This window comes from Heteronotia binoei, chromosome 5 (genome assembly GCF_032191835.1).
Source record: "Heteronotia binoei isolate CCM8104 ecotype False Entrance Well chromosome 5, APGP_CSIRO_Hbin_v1, whole genome shotgun sequence".
Classification (NCBI taxonomy): Eukaryota; Metazoa; Chordata; class Lepidosauria; order Squamata; family Gekkonidae; genus Heteronotia; species Heteronotia binoei.
The window spans coordinates 28257255-28274077 of record NC_083227.1 but is presented as its reverse complement, the minus strand read 5'-3'; the positions used below and the strand labels follow the sequence as shown (position 1 = coordinate 28274077).

The window sequence follows — 16823 nt, the reverse complement described above, 5'->3', positions numbered from 1 at the left end:
GCCAGCATGGGTTTCTCAAGAACAAGTCATGTCAGACTAACCTTATCTCTTTTGAGAAAAAGTTACTACCTTGCTGGATCAGGGGAATACTATAGACACAGCTTATCTTGATTTCAGTAAGGCTTTTGATAAGGTTTCACATCATATTCTTGTTGATAGGTTGGTAAAATGTGGTTTGGTTTCTATTACTATTAGTTTGATCTGTAACTGGTTGACAGATCACACCCAAAGAGTCCTTGTGAATGATTCCTCATCCTCTTGGAGAGTTGTGACAAGTAGAGTGCCTCAAGGATTTGTCCTGGGACCTGTGTTGCTCAACATTTTATTGTTTTTCTAAGTATGGTTGCAAAACTCCGTCTGGGCTCTGGTTGAGTGGTGGGCAGCGGGCACAGGACACTTCCCACGTCTGTCCCCCCACCCCCCCAGAAGCAGAAATCTGAATCACCTGCAGCAAAACGATGTAGAAAAACCAGCCAGGCAAGCTGGCTCTGTCAGACTTGCCTGCCCTTCAGCAACTCCTCAGCCCCTCTTCTGCATCTGGTAGCGCCAGGCCAGCCAACACTGGCTCTCAAAGAGCAATGGGACAGGGAGAGAGAGGGATTTGGCCGGCAACATCGCTGCAAAGCTTCCTGCGTTGGGAGCTTGCTTCCCCACCCCCCTCGGGAACTTGCAGGCTGCCTCTGTCAGTAGCAGAGGACAGATTTTTTTTAAAGTTCCCTTTGCTCTTTCTATCAAGTGCAAATGAGAGAAGGAGGGGGGACAACAACTTCCCTTCGTTCCCTGGGGAGGGGGAAGGGAAAGAGACAGCAGAAAGACCAAGTTGTCTGGGAGTGCCTTGAGAAGCCCAGCAAAGTTTCCCTCCATGTTTTGTGTGCAGTGCTTCTCTGGGGTGCCTGCTCTAGAGCCTCCAGTCAGTTCAGCAAGAAAGAGTCCTGTTTGTTTCTGTGAGTCAGACTGGTTTGCAGGTTCTCTCTCTCTCTCAGTAACAGAGGCAGGCCCTGCGCTAAGGGTGAAGTGTGTTCAGGGGTGGGGGGGGAGGTGGAAGGCAGCTGTGGGAAGACAGTGGTGGCTGCAGGGAGGCAGCGGGAAGGCAGCAGCATCTGCAGGGAGGCGGCAGAAGGCAGCGGGAAGACAGAGGCAGCTGCAGGGAGGTGGCAGGAAGGCGGCTGTGGGAAGGCAATGGGAAGGCGGCAGCAGCTGCAGGGAGGGGGTGGGAAGGCAGTGGCGGCTGCGGGAATGCAGCAGGAAGGTGGCAGCTGCAGGAAGGCGTCGGGACGGTGGCAGTGGCAGCTGCAGGGAGGTGGCGGGACGGCAGCAGTGGCTGCGAGGAGGAGGCGGTTGGAAGGCAGTGGCAGCTGCAGGAAGGCGGCTGATCGGCGGCAGCTGCGGGGAGGCGGCGGGACGGCAGCAGCGGCTGCGAGGAGGAGGCAGGAGGCAGCGGGAAGGCAGCGGTGGCTGCAAGGAGGAGGCAGCGGGAAGGCAGCAGCAGCTGTGGGGAGGCGGCCAGCCTTATTCATTGTGCTGCATGTGGCTCTCACTGGTCTCTCCAGCAATCCTGACTTTATTTTCCTGCTCTTCCCTGTGTGAGGGTCTGACTGACATCCCTGTCCTGCTTTAGCCATTCCAGACAGTTCAACAGAAGCAATATAGACTCCATCAAGGCTGGCCCCGTCTGGCAACCAACTATAATCAACGTTTCACATGAACACAGACATGAAACTGCCTTATATAGATTAAGGGGAAATATAAGGGGCACCATTTTTTACTTTTGCCCCCCTTAAAAAATATGTAGATCCGGCCCTGCCCCCACAGCTTTGTCAAAGGGGCTTTTGAGGTTGCCGGCAGGCTGCAGTGGGGCAGGCGCTCTGTCTCTGAGATAATTGGCAAGGTCCCCCCCCCCCGCCAGAGTTTGACTGCCTAGGGGCATGGGCAGTGGAGTGGGTGCTCCAACTCAGAGATAATTTGCGAGGGGCCCCCCAAGATTTCAACTGCCTAGGGGCCTCCACAGGGTTTAATCCGGCCGTGGTTGTATTTAACTGAAAGTAGTCTTACTGCTTGTCTTGTTCTTATGCTGTTTGATATTTGGACTCTTTGACTGCTTCAGATAGTCTTGAGTCTCCTACACACTTAACTGTGGGGCTCCAGGAATAATTTAGAAAGTTGCCTTTGCTATTTTGGTGCTGAGATAATATGGTCATATTTAATAAATATACTTTTGACCCGCAGAGTTATTGGGGTCTAAGAATTCAATCGTAAAAAAACAAACACCCAACCCTTTCTCATCCTTAGCTATCAGATGTTAAGGCAGGCAGTAGATAAATGGTTTGTCTTATGCTTGTGATGGAAGAGGGTGGGTGTACCCTAGATGGTTTTTAATGTGCTCTCCCCCTTGCAAGTGGTGTCTAGTGTAGGAGAATAGCAAAATATTTCACTTTTGAGAAAAATTTCAGGAAATAAAAAAAAGGTTGTGCCAGCAGCTCAAGGCTGTTTTTATTCTTGCCTGATGCTTCTTCTGAGATTGTTCCAAGGTTATGTTGATCTTTTATGTTTGTAACTTTTTGTGTGTTTGTAAACTGATTTTTTTTTTTAAGTAGCAATTTCAAGTTGTTTTCTTTGGTATTTCTTTGTGTGTGCATGCACACACCTGGAAGTCCTGTCAACCTCTGGTGATTGACCTCTACTTGGGGCCTGGAGGATATTCAGAGAAGTTGCTGAACAGAGCCTGCCCTCCCAACTTTGTTATTTCAAGGTTTTCGAGTGGTTTATAATCTCAGAGGCTCTGAGTGGCTTATAATCTCCTATATCTTCTCTCACCACAACAGACACCCTGTGAGGTGGGTGAGGCTGAGAGGGCTCTCACAGCAGGTCCCCTTTCAAGGACAACTCCTGCGATAGCTATGGCTAACCCAAGGCCATTCCAGCAGCTGCAAATGGAGGAGTGGGGAATCAAACCCAGTTCTCCCACATAAGAGTCTGCACAGTTAACCACTACACCAAACTGACTCTCCAGTTTGCGCATGGGCGAATTTACACATGGGAAAAACCATATAAATTCTAAGCCATGATTCGCATCAAACAATTTACAGAGGAGGGAAACCATGCAAATATTTTTAGTGTCGTAAGATCTTTAGCCTCAAGCCCAAATTTATCCTGCATCATCATCTTCAGTTTGTGCTAAATCTGGCACATATTTTTCAGCTCGATACATATTGTTATAAAATGTAAGGTGTTTGTCTCATGCCATAAATATATCTTATAAAGAGACATCACAGACTTTTATCTTTAATAGATTATGTTGTTTGAGATTGGGTTCTCTACCCCCTCTTGCTGTGTGCTGTGCACCATATATTACGATAGTTTGCTGACAGAATTAGTAGTTTTGTCTCCTGCTAAAAAAGCTGCAGTGACACTGGATGAAAGAATACTAAGAGTAATCATCCCTTTTGCCAGACTGCATCCAAAATTTTATGCATAACAAACATCATAGCTCACCTTTTCCGCCAGAATGGACCCAAAGCAACTTAAGTTGCTCTCCTTTCCTCCACTATATCCTAACAACAACCATATTGTAGGGGAGGGATGGTGCCAGTGGTAGACCATCTGCTTGGTAAGCAGAAGGTCCCAGGTTAAATTCCTGGCATCTCCAACTAAAAAGTGTCCAGGCAAGTAGGCATGAAAAACCTCAGCTTGAGACCCTGGAGAGCCGCTGCCAGTCTGAGTAGACAATACTGACTTTGATGGACCAAGGGTCTGATTCAGTATAAGGCTGCTTCATATGTTCATACTGAGCGGTAGGTTAGGCTAAGAATGGGCAACTGGCCTGCAGATTTCCTTGGCAGAGGTGGGAGTTGAACCCAGACCTCCTAGAGCAGGGGTGTCGAACTCTGTTGAGGGCCAGATCTGACATGAATGACACCTTGTCAGGCTGGGCCACGTGTAATAAAATGTAATGCCAGTAGTGGAGATATAAACATTATAAAGGACACAGACAAAAATAATTAAAGATTACAAAAACCTTTTAAAACTTAAAACATGCTAAAAAGCCTAGCAGCCCAGCAAAAATTTGTTTTTTTAACAGCCTATGGCAGGGGTAGCTCTCCAGATGTTTTTTCCTACAACTCCCATCAGCCCCAGTCAGCATGGCCAATGATAATCTTGCTGAGCATCTGGAGACAATGTCTGTGCTGGAGCAATCTTAAGTATGTGTCCAGGTGTTTCTGTAAGTTGCAAACCTACTTTTGATTTATTGACATTCATTATAGAAATCTCATGGTCAATGCTTTGAGCCTAAAATCTAGAGGAAAACATGAAATGGCTGGGCATTGAAAGCTTTTGCATTTAGGCTGCTTCATGTGCTGGTCAGCCAATGGAGAAAATAAGAGGCTTTGCTCTGTAGCTCCTGTGCGATTGAGCAAGCCTGGCAAAGCAGGCTGTGATGCAGAAGGAAGCAAATGACAATGAGTTGTTCTTGGGCCTGATAGGAGTCCTCCAGGGGCCTGATCTGGCCCATAGGCCACACGTTTGACATCCCTGTCCTAGAGCCTAGTCAGATTTCCACTTCGCTGCTAATATTACTCTGGCTGCAGTGAACACTTACCTAAGCAATTTATGCTGTGTTCTATCTGTGTTCACTGGTGGAATTCCTAATAACATAGTCTCTGATAATTGCAAATTTTGTATTCAAGATTTTCTGAATTTCATGGTGTATTTCTTTCCAATATTTGCTAGGTTGTTTTTTTTTTTTACAAGACCACCACATGTGGTAAAAGGTACCATCTGTGTCTTTGCATTTCCATCACAATCCTTTATCATTTTTATCCATCTCCTCTTGGCTCAGAGTGATAAAGCTGCAGTCTAAGCCCTCTGCTCACGATCTGAGTTCGATCCCAGCGGAAGCTGGTTCAGGTAGCCATCCTTCCAAGGTCGGTAAAATGATTTATATCCCACCCTATACTCTGAATCTCAGAGTGCCTGTCTAGGAATGGGCATTCTGTCCATGGTCACAATCTCCTTTACCCCCCCCCCCAACAGCCACCCTGTGAGGTGGGTGGGGCTGAGAGAGCTCTTACAGCAGCTGCCCTTTCAAGGACAACTCCTACAAAAGCTATGGCTAACCCAAGGCCATTCCAGTAGGTGCAAATGGAGGAGTGGGGAATCAAACCCGGTTCTCCCAGATAAGAGTGCATGCACTTGACCACTACACCAAACTGGCTCTCAAGTGAACACTGAGGAAACATTGCCCCCCACCCCAAATCAAGCCACACTCCTCAGGAAAAAATATTTTCTTGGGAGGGAACAGCACAGTCACTGCCTGGAAAATGCTCTGTGTTGCTCAAACCAGTTCGCCTGGCCAGAAGATTCTGAGCATCCTCCACGCTCTTAAAAGAACAGAGGATGACATTTCCCCAACATATAGCGAGGGACGAATTTGCATTCAGTGACTCCAGACTAGCTCCCTCCCATCCTCTCTCCAAATTCTGAACCCCAGGACACCCCCCCCACCACCACCCTTAGCTTCAGAGACAAGAATGAGCAGAAACTAGGATGGAAAGGGGGCGGGGTTCGAATCCTGCCTTCTCCTTCGCCGCCCTTTGCAGGGAAATCGGAGGGGCGCTTGACGGGTAAACCGATGCAGCATCTGGAACGGCGGCGAAGCCAAGAGGAGGTCCCTTTCGCCTTCTGTAGAGTCAGTCTAAGGGTTAAATGGAAAGAGTGCCCATTCCTAGACAGGGACCGAGAAAGGCAGGGTGACTTTCTGTCGTCATTTCCTGATCCATTGTCCCAAGCGCATGGTGATTTGCTAATGCCCTCAGGGGAAGGAGAGGAGAGACAGCTCCGGCGGAGGTTTATTCCAAAAGCAAAATAGGTAAGCAGTAAAAGACTATGGGCTCCATTTCTCCCAAGAGTTTCTCCACTTGCTCCCTGGAAGTTCCTCTTCACTGGAAGCAGAGCTGAGTTCCTTCTGCTTTTTTGCAGATGCAGTTTTCGGCATTTTGTTGTAATTCTTGCTCTCTGCCTGGCATTGCTGGGGTGCAGTGCAGGTGTGGTCTGGAAGAGCAAACTTGGATTTTTGGAAGGTTCCCCTCACCACTATGCTAGGGCTTTCTGTCTTTTTTACTCCCACCAGCAAATCTTCTTTTCTGGGTGCCTTCTGTGGCTTGGCATATTTTCGTGTCCTTTCCTAAAGTATCAATTTTTGGCATTGCTATGGTGCAGGCGTGGTCTGGAAAAGCCAATTTGAATTTTAAGAAGGGTTCCTCTCTCCACTGCTATGGCTTTCTGACGATGCAATTCTATTTTTTTTAAAAAAAAAACTCCTGCCAGCAAATCTTCTTTTCTGGGTCCCTTCTGTGGCTTGGCATATTTTTGTGTCATTTCCCAAAGTACCAATTTTTATTGCCTGTATCATTTATAGCCCCCCATCTTTCCCAGTGAAGACCTACGGTGGTTTGCCACATTCTGTCTTTCTCCAATTTATCTTCACAACGACCCTGTAAGGTATGTTAGCCTGAGGATATGTGACTGCCCCATGTTCACCCAGCTAGCTTTTGTGGCAGAGAAGAGAGCCAAACTCTTGTCTCCCAGATCTAATCTCACATTCTAACCACTGCACTACTTGCTTACTCCTGCTGCTTATTCACTCATTTCACTTGTTGTCTGTTGTAGCGAAACAAACTGAAGTCCAGAAGACTTAACACCCTTAATTGTAGTATGAGCTTTCATGATTAAGAGCTCACTTCTTCTTCTGTTAAGCGGCCCCATGGCGCAGAGTGGTAAAGCAGCAGTACTGCGGTACTGTGGTCTGAACTCTCTGCTCATGACCTGAGTTCGATTGTGGCGGAAGCTGGATTCAGGTAGCCGGCCCAAGGTTGACTCAGCCTTCCATCCTTCCGAGGTCGGTAAAATGAGTACCCAGCTTGCTGGGGGGGAAGTGTAAAAAACTGGGGAAGGCTGGGGAAGGCAAACTACCCCGTAAAAAGTCTGCCATGAAAATGTTGTGAAAGCAACGTCACCCCAGAGTCGGAAACGACTGGTGCTTGCACAGGGAACCTTTCCTTTTTCTTTTCTTCTTCTGTTCCAGGTGTCATATATGTGCACGTGTGTATATATACATATATGTGTGCATGCACACACACAATTTCAATCCAGAAATCAGTCTTGGTTTTGCAGGGAATCATGGATCTGGCTCTTGCCTTTATAGGGGAATCTGGCAGAGGACAAAAGCAATCCACTGGTCCAGGTGAAGGCTGGACCTAGTGATCCTGGAGCAGTTCCTGGCCATCTTGCCCCCTGAGATGGAGTGCAAGCTGGAGACCAGTTCCCAGGCGGTGGCCCTGGCAGAAGGCTTCCTCCTGAGTCAGGCAGAGGGAAAGAATCAGGACCAGCAGGTGAGGGGGGTTCATCTTAGCGGTGTGTGAGGCGGGGCACAGGATATGATCAAAGATGTCATTGAAATCCACATAGATTGGCCCAACTTTTTGAAACCCACTCTAGCCAGTTTCTTATCCTTTTTCTTATCAGTCTCCCCTTTTTGGGATCCCCACCTCTGTTTCAGGTGCAGGAGAAGACCATGCAGGAGCATTACCACAGAGCAGCTCCTCCAGGTAAGAGCAAAAGGGGGAATTGTCCCTCCTGGATGATCTCCTTGATTGTAAGGGCTTTTGTGCCCACTTGGCTCTCTGTGGGACAGATGCTCCACTCCAACTTCTCAGTTTAGAAATTCCGCAGGATAAGGAGTGTCGAGAGTTAACAAACCTTGAAAGCAGGGGTGGAATTATTCAGGAGCTCCTTTGCATGTTAGGCCTTACCCCCTGATGTAGCAAATCCTCCAAGAGCTTACAAAAAAGAGAACACACACAATTTCAATCCAAATATCAGTCTTGGTTTTGCAGGGAATCATGGATCTTGCTCTTGCCTTTATAGGCAAGCTTACAGGGAAAAGAGCTTACAAAAAAAGAGCCTTGTAAGCTCTTGGAGGATTAGCTACATCAGGGGCTGTAGTTTTCTGTAGGCGTCTGGCTGGGGCAGCCAGTGCTGAACTTGGTGAGCGCGCCGGAAACCCGGCATAAGAACCGCTGGCCTCGGCGTGGCTTTTCCCGCGATCAGGTGATTGGCTGGGATGGAGGGGCGCCTTGATAGAGCCCCAGGAGCCCACTCTTTACTGTTTCACGGGTTGGTGAGTGGGTGGGGCTGCCAGAAAAGTGGCAGTGGAGAGAGCGGGGAAAGGAGGGGCCATAAAAGTCCGGGGGCGGGTTGGGTGGGGGGCCTGGCCTCCTGTGGCTACGAACCTGAGGCCTCCCCCCACCGATCAGCTGATCAGTGGGATAAGCCGCGGGGAGGCCAGTGCACCTCTGCTGGCCTTCCAGCACTCTCCTGACCTTTAGCGCTGGGGCGGTGGCGAAAGGAAGGACCAGTGAGATGCTGGAAAAGTACCTGCTGCCTCCGCTGCTTCCTCCCCACTTCCCTTCCATATGATCATTGTCTTCAAGTACTTGAAGGGCTGACATATAGAGGATGGTGTGGAATTGTTTTCTGTGGCCCCAGAAGGTAGGACCAGAACCAGTGGGTTGAAATTAAATCAAAAGATGGCTCAACATTAGGAAGAACTTCTTGACCGTTAGAGCGGTTCCTCAGTGGAACAGGCTTCCTTGGGAGGTGGTGGGCTTTGGAGGTTTTTAAACAGAGGCTAGATCCTGTGAATTTAGGGGGTAGGTGTTTGTGAGTTTCCTGCATTGTGCAGGGGGTTGGACTAGATGACCCTGGAGGTCCCTTCCAACTCTATGATTCTATGATCCGATGGGGAGATCGGAGGCTGCCAGAGTGGCGGTGGCGGAGAGATTAGGGGCCCCTCCAGCTGAAATTTTATTCCATGAGCCCCCCCCCACCTAAAATTTTCTGGCTACGAGCCTGCATCACCACATTTTTCCACCCTTGAAGAGTCTCTTCAAAGGCAGAAAAGCCCTTAGACAGAGGCCCTTTGTTAGAACTGGCCTAGACAGTGTCATACTGCGATGGCGGCTCCTTTTGGGTGAGGGCTTCCCTTCCCTGCCCCCTACTTCTCTTCTTCACTTTAGCAGGATCACTAGAGTAATTCTTCTGGATCCCAGCAGTAGCCCTCCACCCATTGGATGCATATTTTAGGCATTTGAAAAAAAATGATTTTTCCTTTTTGCCATTATGAGTGGCTCGGATTCAGAGTTGGAATGTGTAGAAGTCACCGGTCTGTTTCTTTCCCCCAAAGGAGGACTTCTGGTTCCTAAACCAGATTTCATATCCATTGTGGAAGAAGCAGAAGATTCACTTCCCCAGGACCCAGAAGGAAGAAAGAGATCAGCAGGTATCTTGTGTTCTCTTGGAGAACAGGGGCATTTCTCAAGGCAGCAGCCTGAGAATAGCCTGGAAAGCTTTCTGAAGTGTGAAAGAGATGCTAAAAGAGGGAACAAAATCCTGGCCTATCTGTGATGGTGGGAAATGTTTCTAGAGAGCTAGTGGTGTAGTGGTTGTGTGTGGATTCTTATCTGGGTGAACTGGGTTTGATTCCCCACTCCTCCCCTTACAACTGCTGGAATGGCCTTGGGTCAGCCATAGCTCTCGTAGAGCTGTCCTTGAAACGGCAGAAGAACTTCCTGATAGTTAGAGCAATTCCTCAGTGGAACAGGCTTCCTCGGAAGGTGGTGGGGTCTCCTTCCTTGGAGGTTTTTAAACAGAGGCTGGATGGCCATCTGACAGCAGCGAAGATCCTGTGAATTTAGGGAGAGGTGTTTGTGAGTTTCCTGCATTGTGCAGGGAGGTTAGACTAGATGACCTTGGAGGTCCCTTCCAACTCGATGATTCTATGATTCTCTCAGTCCTACCCACCTCACAGGGTGTCTGTTGTGGAGGGGAGGAGATTGCAAGCCGCTTTGGTGAGAGAAGGGTGGGGTATAAATCTACAGTCTCCTTCTTCTACTGCTCGGCTTTAATAAACATAGATTTATTTATATGCTGCCTCACATCAGACCTGCTCAGGTTGGGTCAAAAAATCAAAACCGTTCCATAAAATCACTAATAAAATGATCAATTTCATAAGCCAAGGGAACAAACAATGGTAAAATGGCCACTGAGTTGCCTGAGAAAACTCTAGAAATAGTCATCAGGTTAGAAGACCAGAAAACAGCTTAAAACGATAAAGTGAAACTCCAAGTGAGCTTCAAACAGGGGAAATTCCTATTTGGTGCAGTGGTTAAGTGTGCAGACTCTAATCTGGGAGAACCGGGTTTGATTCCCCACTCCTCCACTTGCAGCTGCTGGAATGGCCTTGGATCAGCCGTAGCTCTGGCAGAGGTTGTCCTTGAAAGGGCAGCTGCTGTGAGAGCCCTGTCAGCCCCACCCACCTCACTGTTGTGTCTGTTGTGGGGGAGGAAGATAAAAGAGATTGTGAGCCACTCTAAGATTTGGAGTGGAGAGCGGGATATAAATCCAATATCTGATGATGATGATGATGATGGGGGGCTACCACAGAAAACTCCTAGTTTCTTAGTTGCCACCTGCCTCACGTGTGCAGTCTGGGCCACAGAACACAGAGCTTGAGAGGCCAAACCTAATTGGGGGTGTAAAGAACAGTGAGCTTTACAAGTTTGCTGCTCAGATTGGGTCTCTGCGGTGAGGGTGTAAAGCTCTTCTGTGAACTCACGTTCCAGTGCAGGGGTGGCCAAACTTGCTTAACATAAGAGCCACATGGAATAAACGTCAGATGTTTGAGATGCGCAAGACAGGGAGGGAGGATGGCAAATAGATGGGGGGAGGGAGAGAGAGGTGGAAAGAAAGCAACTTTAGATGCATTCTCTAAGCCAGGGGTGGTCGAGGGTGGCTCTCCAGATGTTTTTTTGCCTACAGCTCCCATCAGCCCCAGCCAGCATGGCCAGTGGCTGGGGCTGATGGGAGTTGTAGGCAAAAAAAAATCTGGGGAACTACCTTTGGCCACCCCTGCCTAAGCCACTGGCTGGCTCGGCTTGGAGAAATTTAAAGAGAGAAATCCCTTCTCCAAGCTGGCCAACGAGGCAGTGGGGGCTTTGAGAGCCGCATAATATGTGTGAAAGAGCCACATGTGGCTCCCGAGCCACAGTTTGGCAACCCCTTGTCCAGTGAATGCTGTTCAGTTATGAAGCAATCTGAGAGATTCCTTTTAGTCCAGCTTCCTGTTTCAGACAGCGGCCACCTGGAATCCCTGGGAAGTTCATGAGAAGAGAAACATGCCCCAAGCACCCCTGTTCAGAGAGATACTGCCTCTAAACAAGGAGGTTCCACTGGTCCACCTTGCCTGTGATGGAACTGCCCTCTGACGAAGATGCAAGAGGTGATTAATTCAGGGCAGGATTTGTTTCCCCGTCAAATGGTTTCTGTCCCGTCATTACTAACGGCCTTCATGACCGTGCTTTTGCCTCAAGGGCTTACCACTCTTTTTCTCTCTATTGTAGAGGCTGATGGTCTCCAGAACAAGTCCGAGGGGAAACTGCAAAACCAAGAACCTGAGAAAAAACAGCAGAAAAGTATCAGTGGAATAAAATGGGAAAGTTGGAATGAATCCTCTCAGGGTGCAGAATCCCAGGTTTTTGATAGACACCACAAAATTAACACAGGGGAAAAAAATCACAACTGCTTGGAGAATGGAAGGACCTTTGCTCAGAACTGCACGCTTCTTGTGCGTCCACAAGTCCACACACAGGAGGAATCATATGAATGCTTAGAGTGTGGAAAGGACTTTCTTCGGCGTGATTCCTTATTTGCTCATCGACGAATCCACACTGGGGAGAAACCGTATAAGTGCTTGGAGTGTGGAAAGCGCTTTGTTCGGAGTTCAGATCTCAAATCCCATCAACGTACCCATACAGGGGAGAAACCATATGAATGCTTGCAGTGTGGGAAGAGCTTTGCTCGGAGTTCATACCTTAATTCCCATCAACGCATCCACACCGGGGAGAAACCATATAAATGCTGGGAGTGTAGTAAGAGTTTTGCTCACAGCACACAGCTTATTAACCATCAGCGTACCCATACAGGGGAAAAACCTTATAAATGCTTGGAGTGTGGAAAGAGCTTTGCTCAGAGTTCAGAGCTTACATCCCATCAACGTATCCACACTGGGGAGAAGCCTTATAAATGTTTGGAGTGTGGAAAGAGCTTTGCTCGGAGGTCACAGGTTAACTCCCATCAACGTACGCATACGGGGGAGAAACCATATGAATGTTTGGAGTGTGGGAAATGCTTTGCTTGGAATTCACACCTTACTTCCCATCAACGTAGCCACACAGGAGAGAAACCATATAAATGCTTGGTATGTGGAAAGGGCTTTGCTCTGAGTGCAAGACTTACTATCCATCAACGTATCCACACTGGGGAGAAACCATATAAATGTTTGGAGTGTGGAAAGAGTTTTCCTCGGAGTGACAGCCTAACTGCTCATCAGAGACTCCACATGGGGACAGAGGGGTGTCAAAATAAACTCTTGGATTGTTAAAAAGAGCTTTGCTCAAAAGGCGTATCTTGGTGCACCTAAGAATTCACACAAGAGAAACCATATAAATGCTAAGCCATGTTTTGCATCGAAAAATTCACACAATAGAGAAACCATACAAATGTTTTCAATATTGGTAGATATTCAGCCTCAAGCCCACCTTTACTGGGCATCATCATTTGCGAGGGGGGGGGGGGTTGTGCTAAATCAGACCCATATTATATAGTTGTTGAACTGGTATTGGTTAATTCAGGGACGTCAAACATAAGGCCCAGGGGATGGAACCAGCCCACCCAAGGGTGTTATGCGGTCCACGAGCAACTGGTGCAAGAGAGGAAAGAGGAGACTGCCGGGGAGGGTGGGGAGCAGGAATGAATGGAGCCACTCCAGTTGTGGCTTCAGCATGGTGGAACAACCTCATATGCAACAGTCAAGCAGTGTGGGAGCATCGTCTAAGAGCTGCACCTCTGGGTCTCCAGTCTGCCATAGGGGTTTTCTCCTTTGCACCCTTCTCCCAGTCCATGAGACCTTGCAGTGAAGAGACACCAATTCAGAGTTTACCGGGAGGGACGGTGGCTCCGTGGTAGAGCATCTGCTTGGGAAGTGGAAGGTCCCAGGTTCAATCCCCGGCATCTCCAAAAAAGGGTCCAGGCAAATAGGTGTGAAAAACCTCAGCTTGAGACCCTGGAGAGCCGCTGCCAGTCTGAGAAGACAAGACTGACTTTGATGGACCAAAGGTCTGATTCAGTAGAAGGCAGCTTCAAATGTTCAAATGTACCAGCTGCTGTCTTTTAAACAGTTTATATCTCCCCTACCTGGCATTAGAAGAAGATTTACACCCCACACTTCTCTCTGAACCAGAGTCTCAGAGAGGCTTACAATCTCCTTTATCTCCTTCCCCCACAACAGACACCCTGTGAGGTGGGTGGGGCTGAGAGAGCTCTCGCAGAAGCTGCCCTTTCAAGGACAACCTCTGCCAGAGCTAGGGCTGACCCAAGGCCATTCCATCAGCTGCAAGTGGAAGAGTGGGGAATCAAACCCAGTTCTCCCAGATAAGAGTCTGTGCACTTAAGCACTACACCAAACTGGCTCTCATGGCACACATGGCTCTTGTAACAAATGAGTTTGACACCGCTGAGTTAAGGCATATTCAATTCTGTGCTAAAAGTACTAAAAGTATTTGGAATACAGTGTATTATAAAATGTGGGTGATATGATAACCATCTTCAGTTACTTGAAGGGCTGTCATCTAGAGGATGGTGCAGAGTTGTTTTCTGTTGCCCCAGAAGGTTGGGTTACAACCAGTGTTCCCTCTAAGCTGAGTTCATGTGAGCTAGCTCACAATTTTTTAGCCTCTAGCTCACACATTTTTGTCTCGGCTCAGGAAAAATGGCCCAAGAGCAAAGTAACTTACGCAGTAGCTCACAAAGTAGAATTTTTGCTCACAAGACTCCACAGCTTAGAGGGAACATTGGTCACAACCAACAGGTTGAAATTAAGAGTTTTCAGCTAAACATTAGGAAGAACTTCCTGACCGTTAGAGCAGTTCCTCAGTGGAACAGGCTTCCTCAGAAGGTAGTGAGCTCTTGGAGGTTTGTAAACAGAGGCTAGAGAGGGCCATCTGACAGCAATGCTGAGTCTGTGAATTAGGCAGATCATGAGAAGGAGGGCAGGCACCAGTGCTTAGTTCTCATGGCCCTTTCTTATACACCTAGGGACATGCTGTTCGCCACTTTGGGGTCAGGCAGGAATTTTTCTCCAGGCCACTTTAACAAGGGATCCTGGAGGTTGTTTGCCATCTTCTGGGCATGGCAACAACAAGGAATGCTAAATGGCCTATGGTCATAATTACTACAGAAATGGAAAAAAAAATAGCAAAAGATTGTGTATTTTTTCTGTAATATCAAAGTGACTCTCATATGAACGACTCACAATTTAACATAATGAGCATCTTGACCCAAAACACATCCCTATGTGGAAGGGATAAATATCCCACAAAGACCACTTAAACGTTCAAACAGACACCAAGCATTCAGAAAAAAGGCTCTTCACAAGTGTCCAAAAATACAAATTCATGAAGTGTCCCATGTGAGGGATGGTGGCTCAGTGATAGAGCATCTGCTTGGTAAGCAAAAGGTCCCAGGTTCAATCTCCAACTAAAAAGGGTCCAGGCAAACAGGCATGAAAAACCTCAGCTTAAAACCCTGGAGAACCACTGCCAGTCTGAGTAGACAATACTAACTTTCATGGACTGAGGGTCTGATTCATTGTAAGGAAGCTTCATATGTTCATATATTCATGATCTGGCCATACCATTCTGGCAACGTTGCCACTAGTTGGATCAGCCATTTCACAGAATCTAGCTTCTCAGGCTCCGGAACAGGGACCACACATGTAGTTTCACAGTCTTTCTAAACATCCACATACAGGTCAAGCAGTGCTGGCTTCTCCCAGCACAAACTCAGAGCAGCTCATATTGTTCTCCTCTCCTCCATTTTATCCTAACCAGGGGTGGAATTCCAGCAGGAGCTGCTTTGCATGTTAGGCCACACCCCTCTGATGTAGCCAATCCTCCAAGAGCTTACAAAAAAGAGCCTTGTAAGCTCTTGGAGGATTGGCTACATCAGGGGTGTGTGGCCTAATATGCAAAGGAGCTCCTGATAGAATTCCACCTCTGATCCTAACAGCAACCATGTTGAGAGGGAGGTTAGGCTGAGAGTGGGCTGCTGGCTGAGGGTCAGCCTGCAGATTTCATTGGCAGAGGTGGGATTCGACCCTGAGTCTCCCAAGAGCCTAGTCAGACCCTTGGACCACTGTGCCACACTGGCTCTGTTGCCTCAGTGAGGTTCTTAAATCCCCTTTATTTTGTAAAGGAGGGGACATTTAATCTTATAAGAGATCAGGGAAATTGTTGGTATTTTAATGTTAATAATTTATATTTTATGTATTTTTTAAATGTAATATTTAATATTTTGTGTAATTGTTGTTTCATGATCTATGTAGCAGTAATGTATGGTATAGTTTTCTTTTGAGTTAGTTGCTGTTAAAGATGCAACTAGTTACGTTACAATAAAGGATAGAGTGGAAGGAAAGATCCTCCAGTAGTATCACTTGTTTACTATACCTGTAATAAACCACAAATGTTGTTGAGGTGTACCCCTTTGTCAGAAATAAATTGATCTGATCCAGGAGAGCTAATCAGCTCATGAACCTCTGCATGAAGCCAGAACCTTGTAATAAATGTTTTTAGATAGATTTGGTTATGATACCATAGGGTATTATGGAGTGCCCAGTATACATTCATAAGAACATAAGAGAAGCCATGTTGGATCAAGCCAATGGCCCAGATGCCATGAGGAGGTCCACCAGTGGAGCCAAGACACTAGAAGCCCTCCCACTGTTGCCCCCTCCCTCCCCAAGTACCAAGAATACAGAGCATCACTTGCCTCACCTATACCTTGTGGCTAATAGCCACTGATGTGCCTCTGCTCCATATGTTTATCCAAATCCCTTTCAAAGCCATCTATGCTTGTAGCTTCCACCATCTCTGTGAATTCCATGTGTTAATCACCCTTTGGGTGAAGAAGTACTTCCTTTTATCCATTATTAACTGACTGAGATTGCATTGAGTGTTCACAAGTTCTTGTATTGTGAGAAAGAAGAAAAGTACTTCTTTTTCTACCTTCTCTATCCCATGCATAATCTTCTAAACCTCTATCATTGCCCCACCAAGCTAAAAAGCCACAAGCATTTTAACCTTTTTTTTCATAGGGAAAGTATTCCAACCCTTTAATCATTCCAACGGTATAATCTTTTTTGAGGTGCGGTGACCAGAATTGTACACAATATTCCAAATGAGGCCACACCATCGATTTATACAGGGGCATTATGATACTGGCTGTTTTCCATTCCCTTCCTAATAATCTCCAGCATAGCATTGGCCTTTTTTATTGCAGTTGCACACTGTCTTAATATTTTCAGTGAGTTATCTACCATGACTCCAAGATATCTCTCTCGGTCAGTCTCCTTCAGTTCGGACCCATCCACCCATGTCAGGAACATTCATAGCAATCACTGTCAGTAGCAAAGATGCCTCATTCAGACAGCTGCAATACACTGTGAGCCTGTGAATACCTGTTAGCCTGTCCAGGCATTCCACACTGGAAAAGTATTTCACAAGACAGTGAAATAGTGGATGGACTATCATATCCTCTTTTTTCACATGTATAATTTTTATTAATTTTAACAATTTCAGTACAGTACAATAGCATTGACATCGGATGGACATTCGTCAAAGTAACCAACCATAACACGCCGAAGCATACGAACA

General features: G+C 47.2%; 3 protein-coding genes across 4 annotated transcripts in view; 2 read left to right on the top strand and 1 right to left on the bottom strand.

Moving 5' to 3' along the window:
- The window catches only part of LOC132571319 (zinc finger protein 501-like), a 34332-nt gene extending 21833 nt beyond the window's left edge, over nucleotides 1-12499 (top strand). Inside the window, exons 1-5 of one of the 2 annotated variants that reach the window (XM_060238124.1) lie at nucleotides 5736-5866; nucleotides 7202-7388; nucleotides 7556-7604; nucleotides 9242-9337; nucleotides 11457-12499. In XM_060238124.1, coding sequence (XP_060094107.1) covers nucleotides 7296-7388; nucleotides 7556-7604; nucleotides 9242-9337; nucleotides 11457-12496 — 1278 coding nt within the window. In that variant the 5' untranslated portion in view covers nucleotides 5736-5866; nucleotides 7202-7295 and the 3' untranslated portion in view covers nucleotides 12497-12499. Of the gene's footprint in view, nucleotides 1-5735; nucleotides 5867-7201; nucleotides 7389-7555; nucleotides 7605-9241; nucleotides 9338-11456 lie in introns of those variants that run through there. The other variant, XM_060238126.1, reaches the window with a different exon arrangement.
- Nucleotides 1-16823, top strand: part of LOC132571892 (uncharacterized) — an 851656-nt gene that overhangs the window by 663488 nt on the left and 171345 nt on the right. The window lies entirely within an intron of this gene.
- Nucleotides 1-16823, bottom strand: part of LOC132570973 (oocyte zinc finger protein XlCOF6-like) — a gene marked incomplete at its 5' end in the record, with an annotated part of 164420 nt that overhangs the window by 62559 nt on the left and 85038 nt on the right. The window lies entirely within an intron of this gene.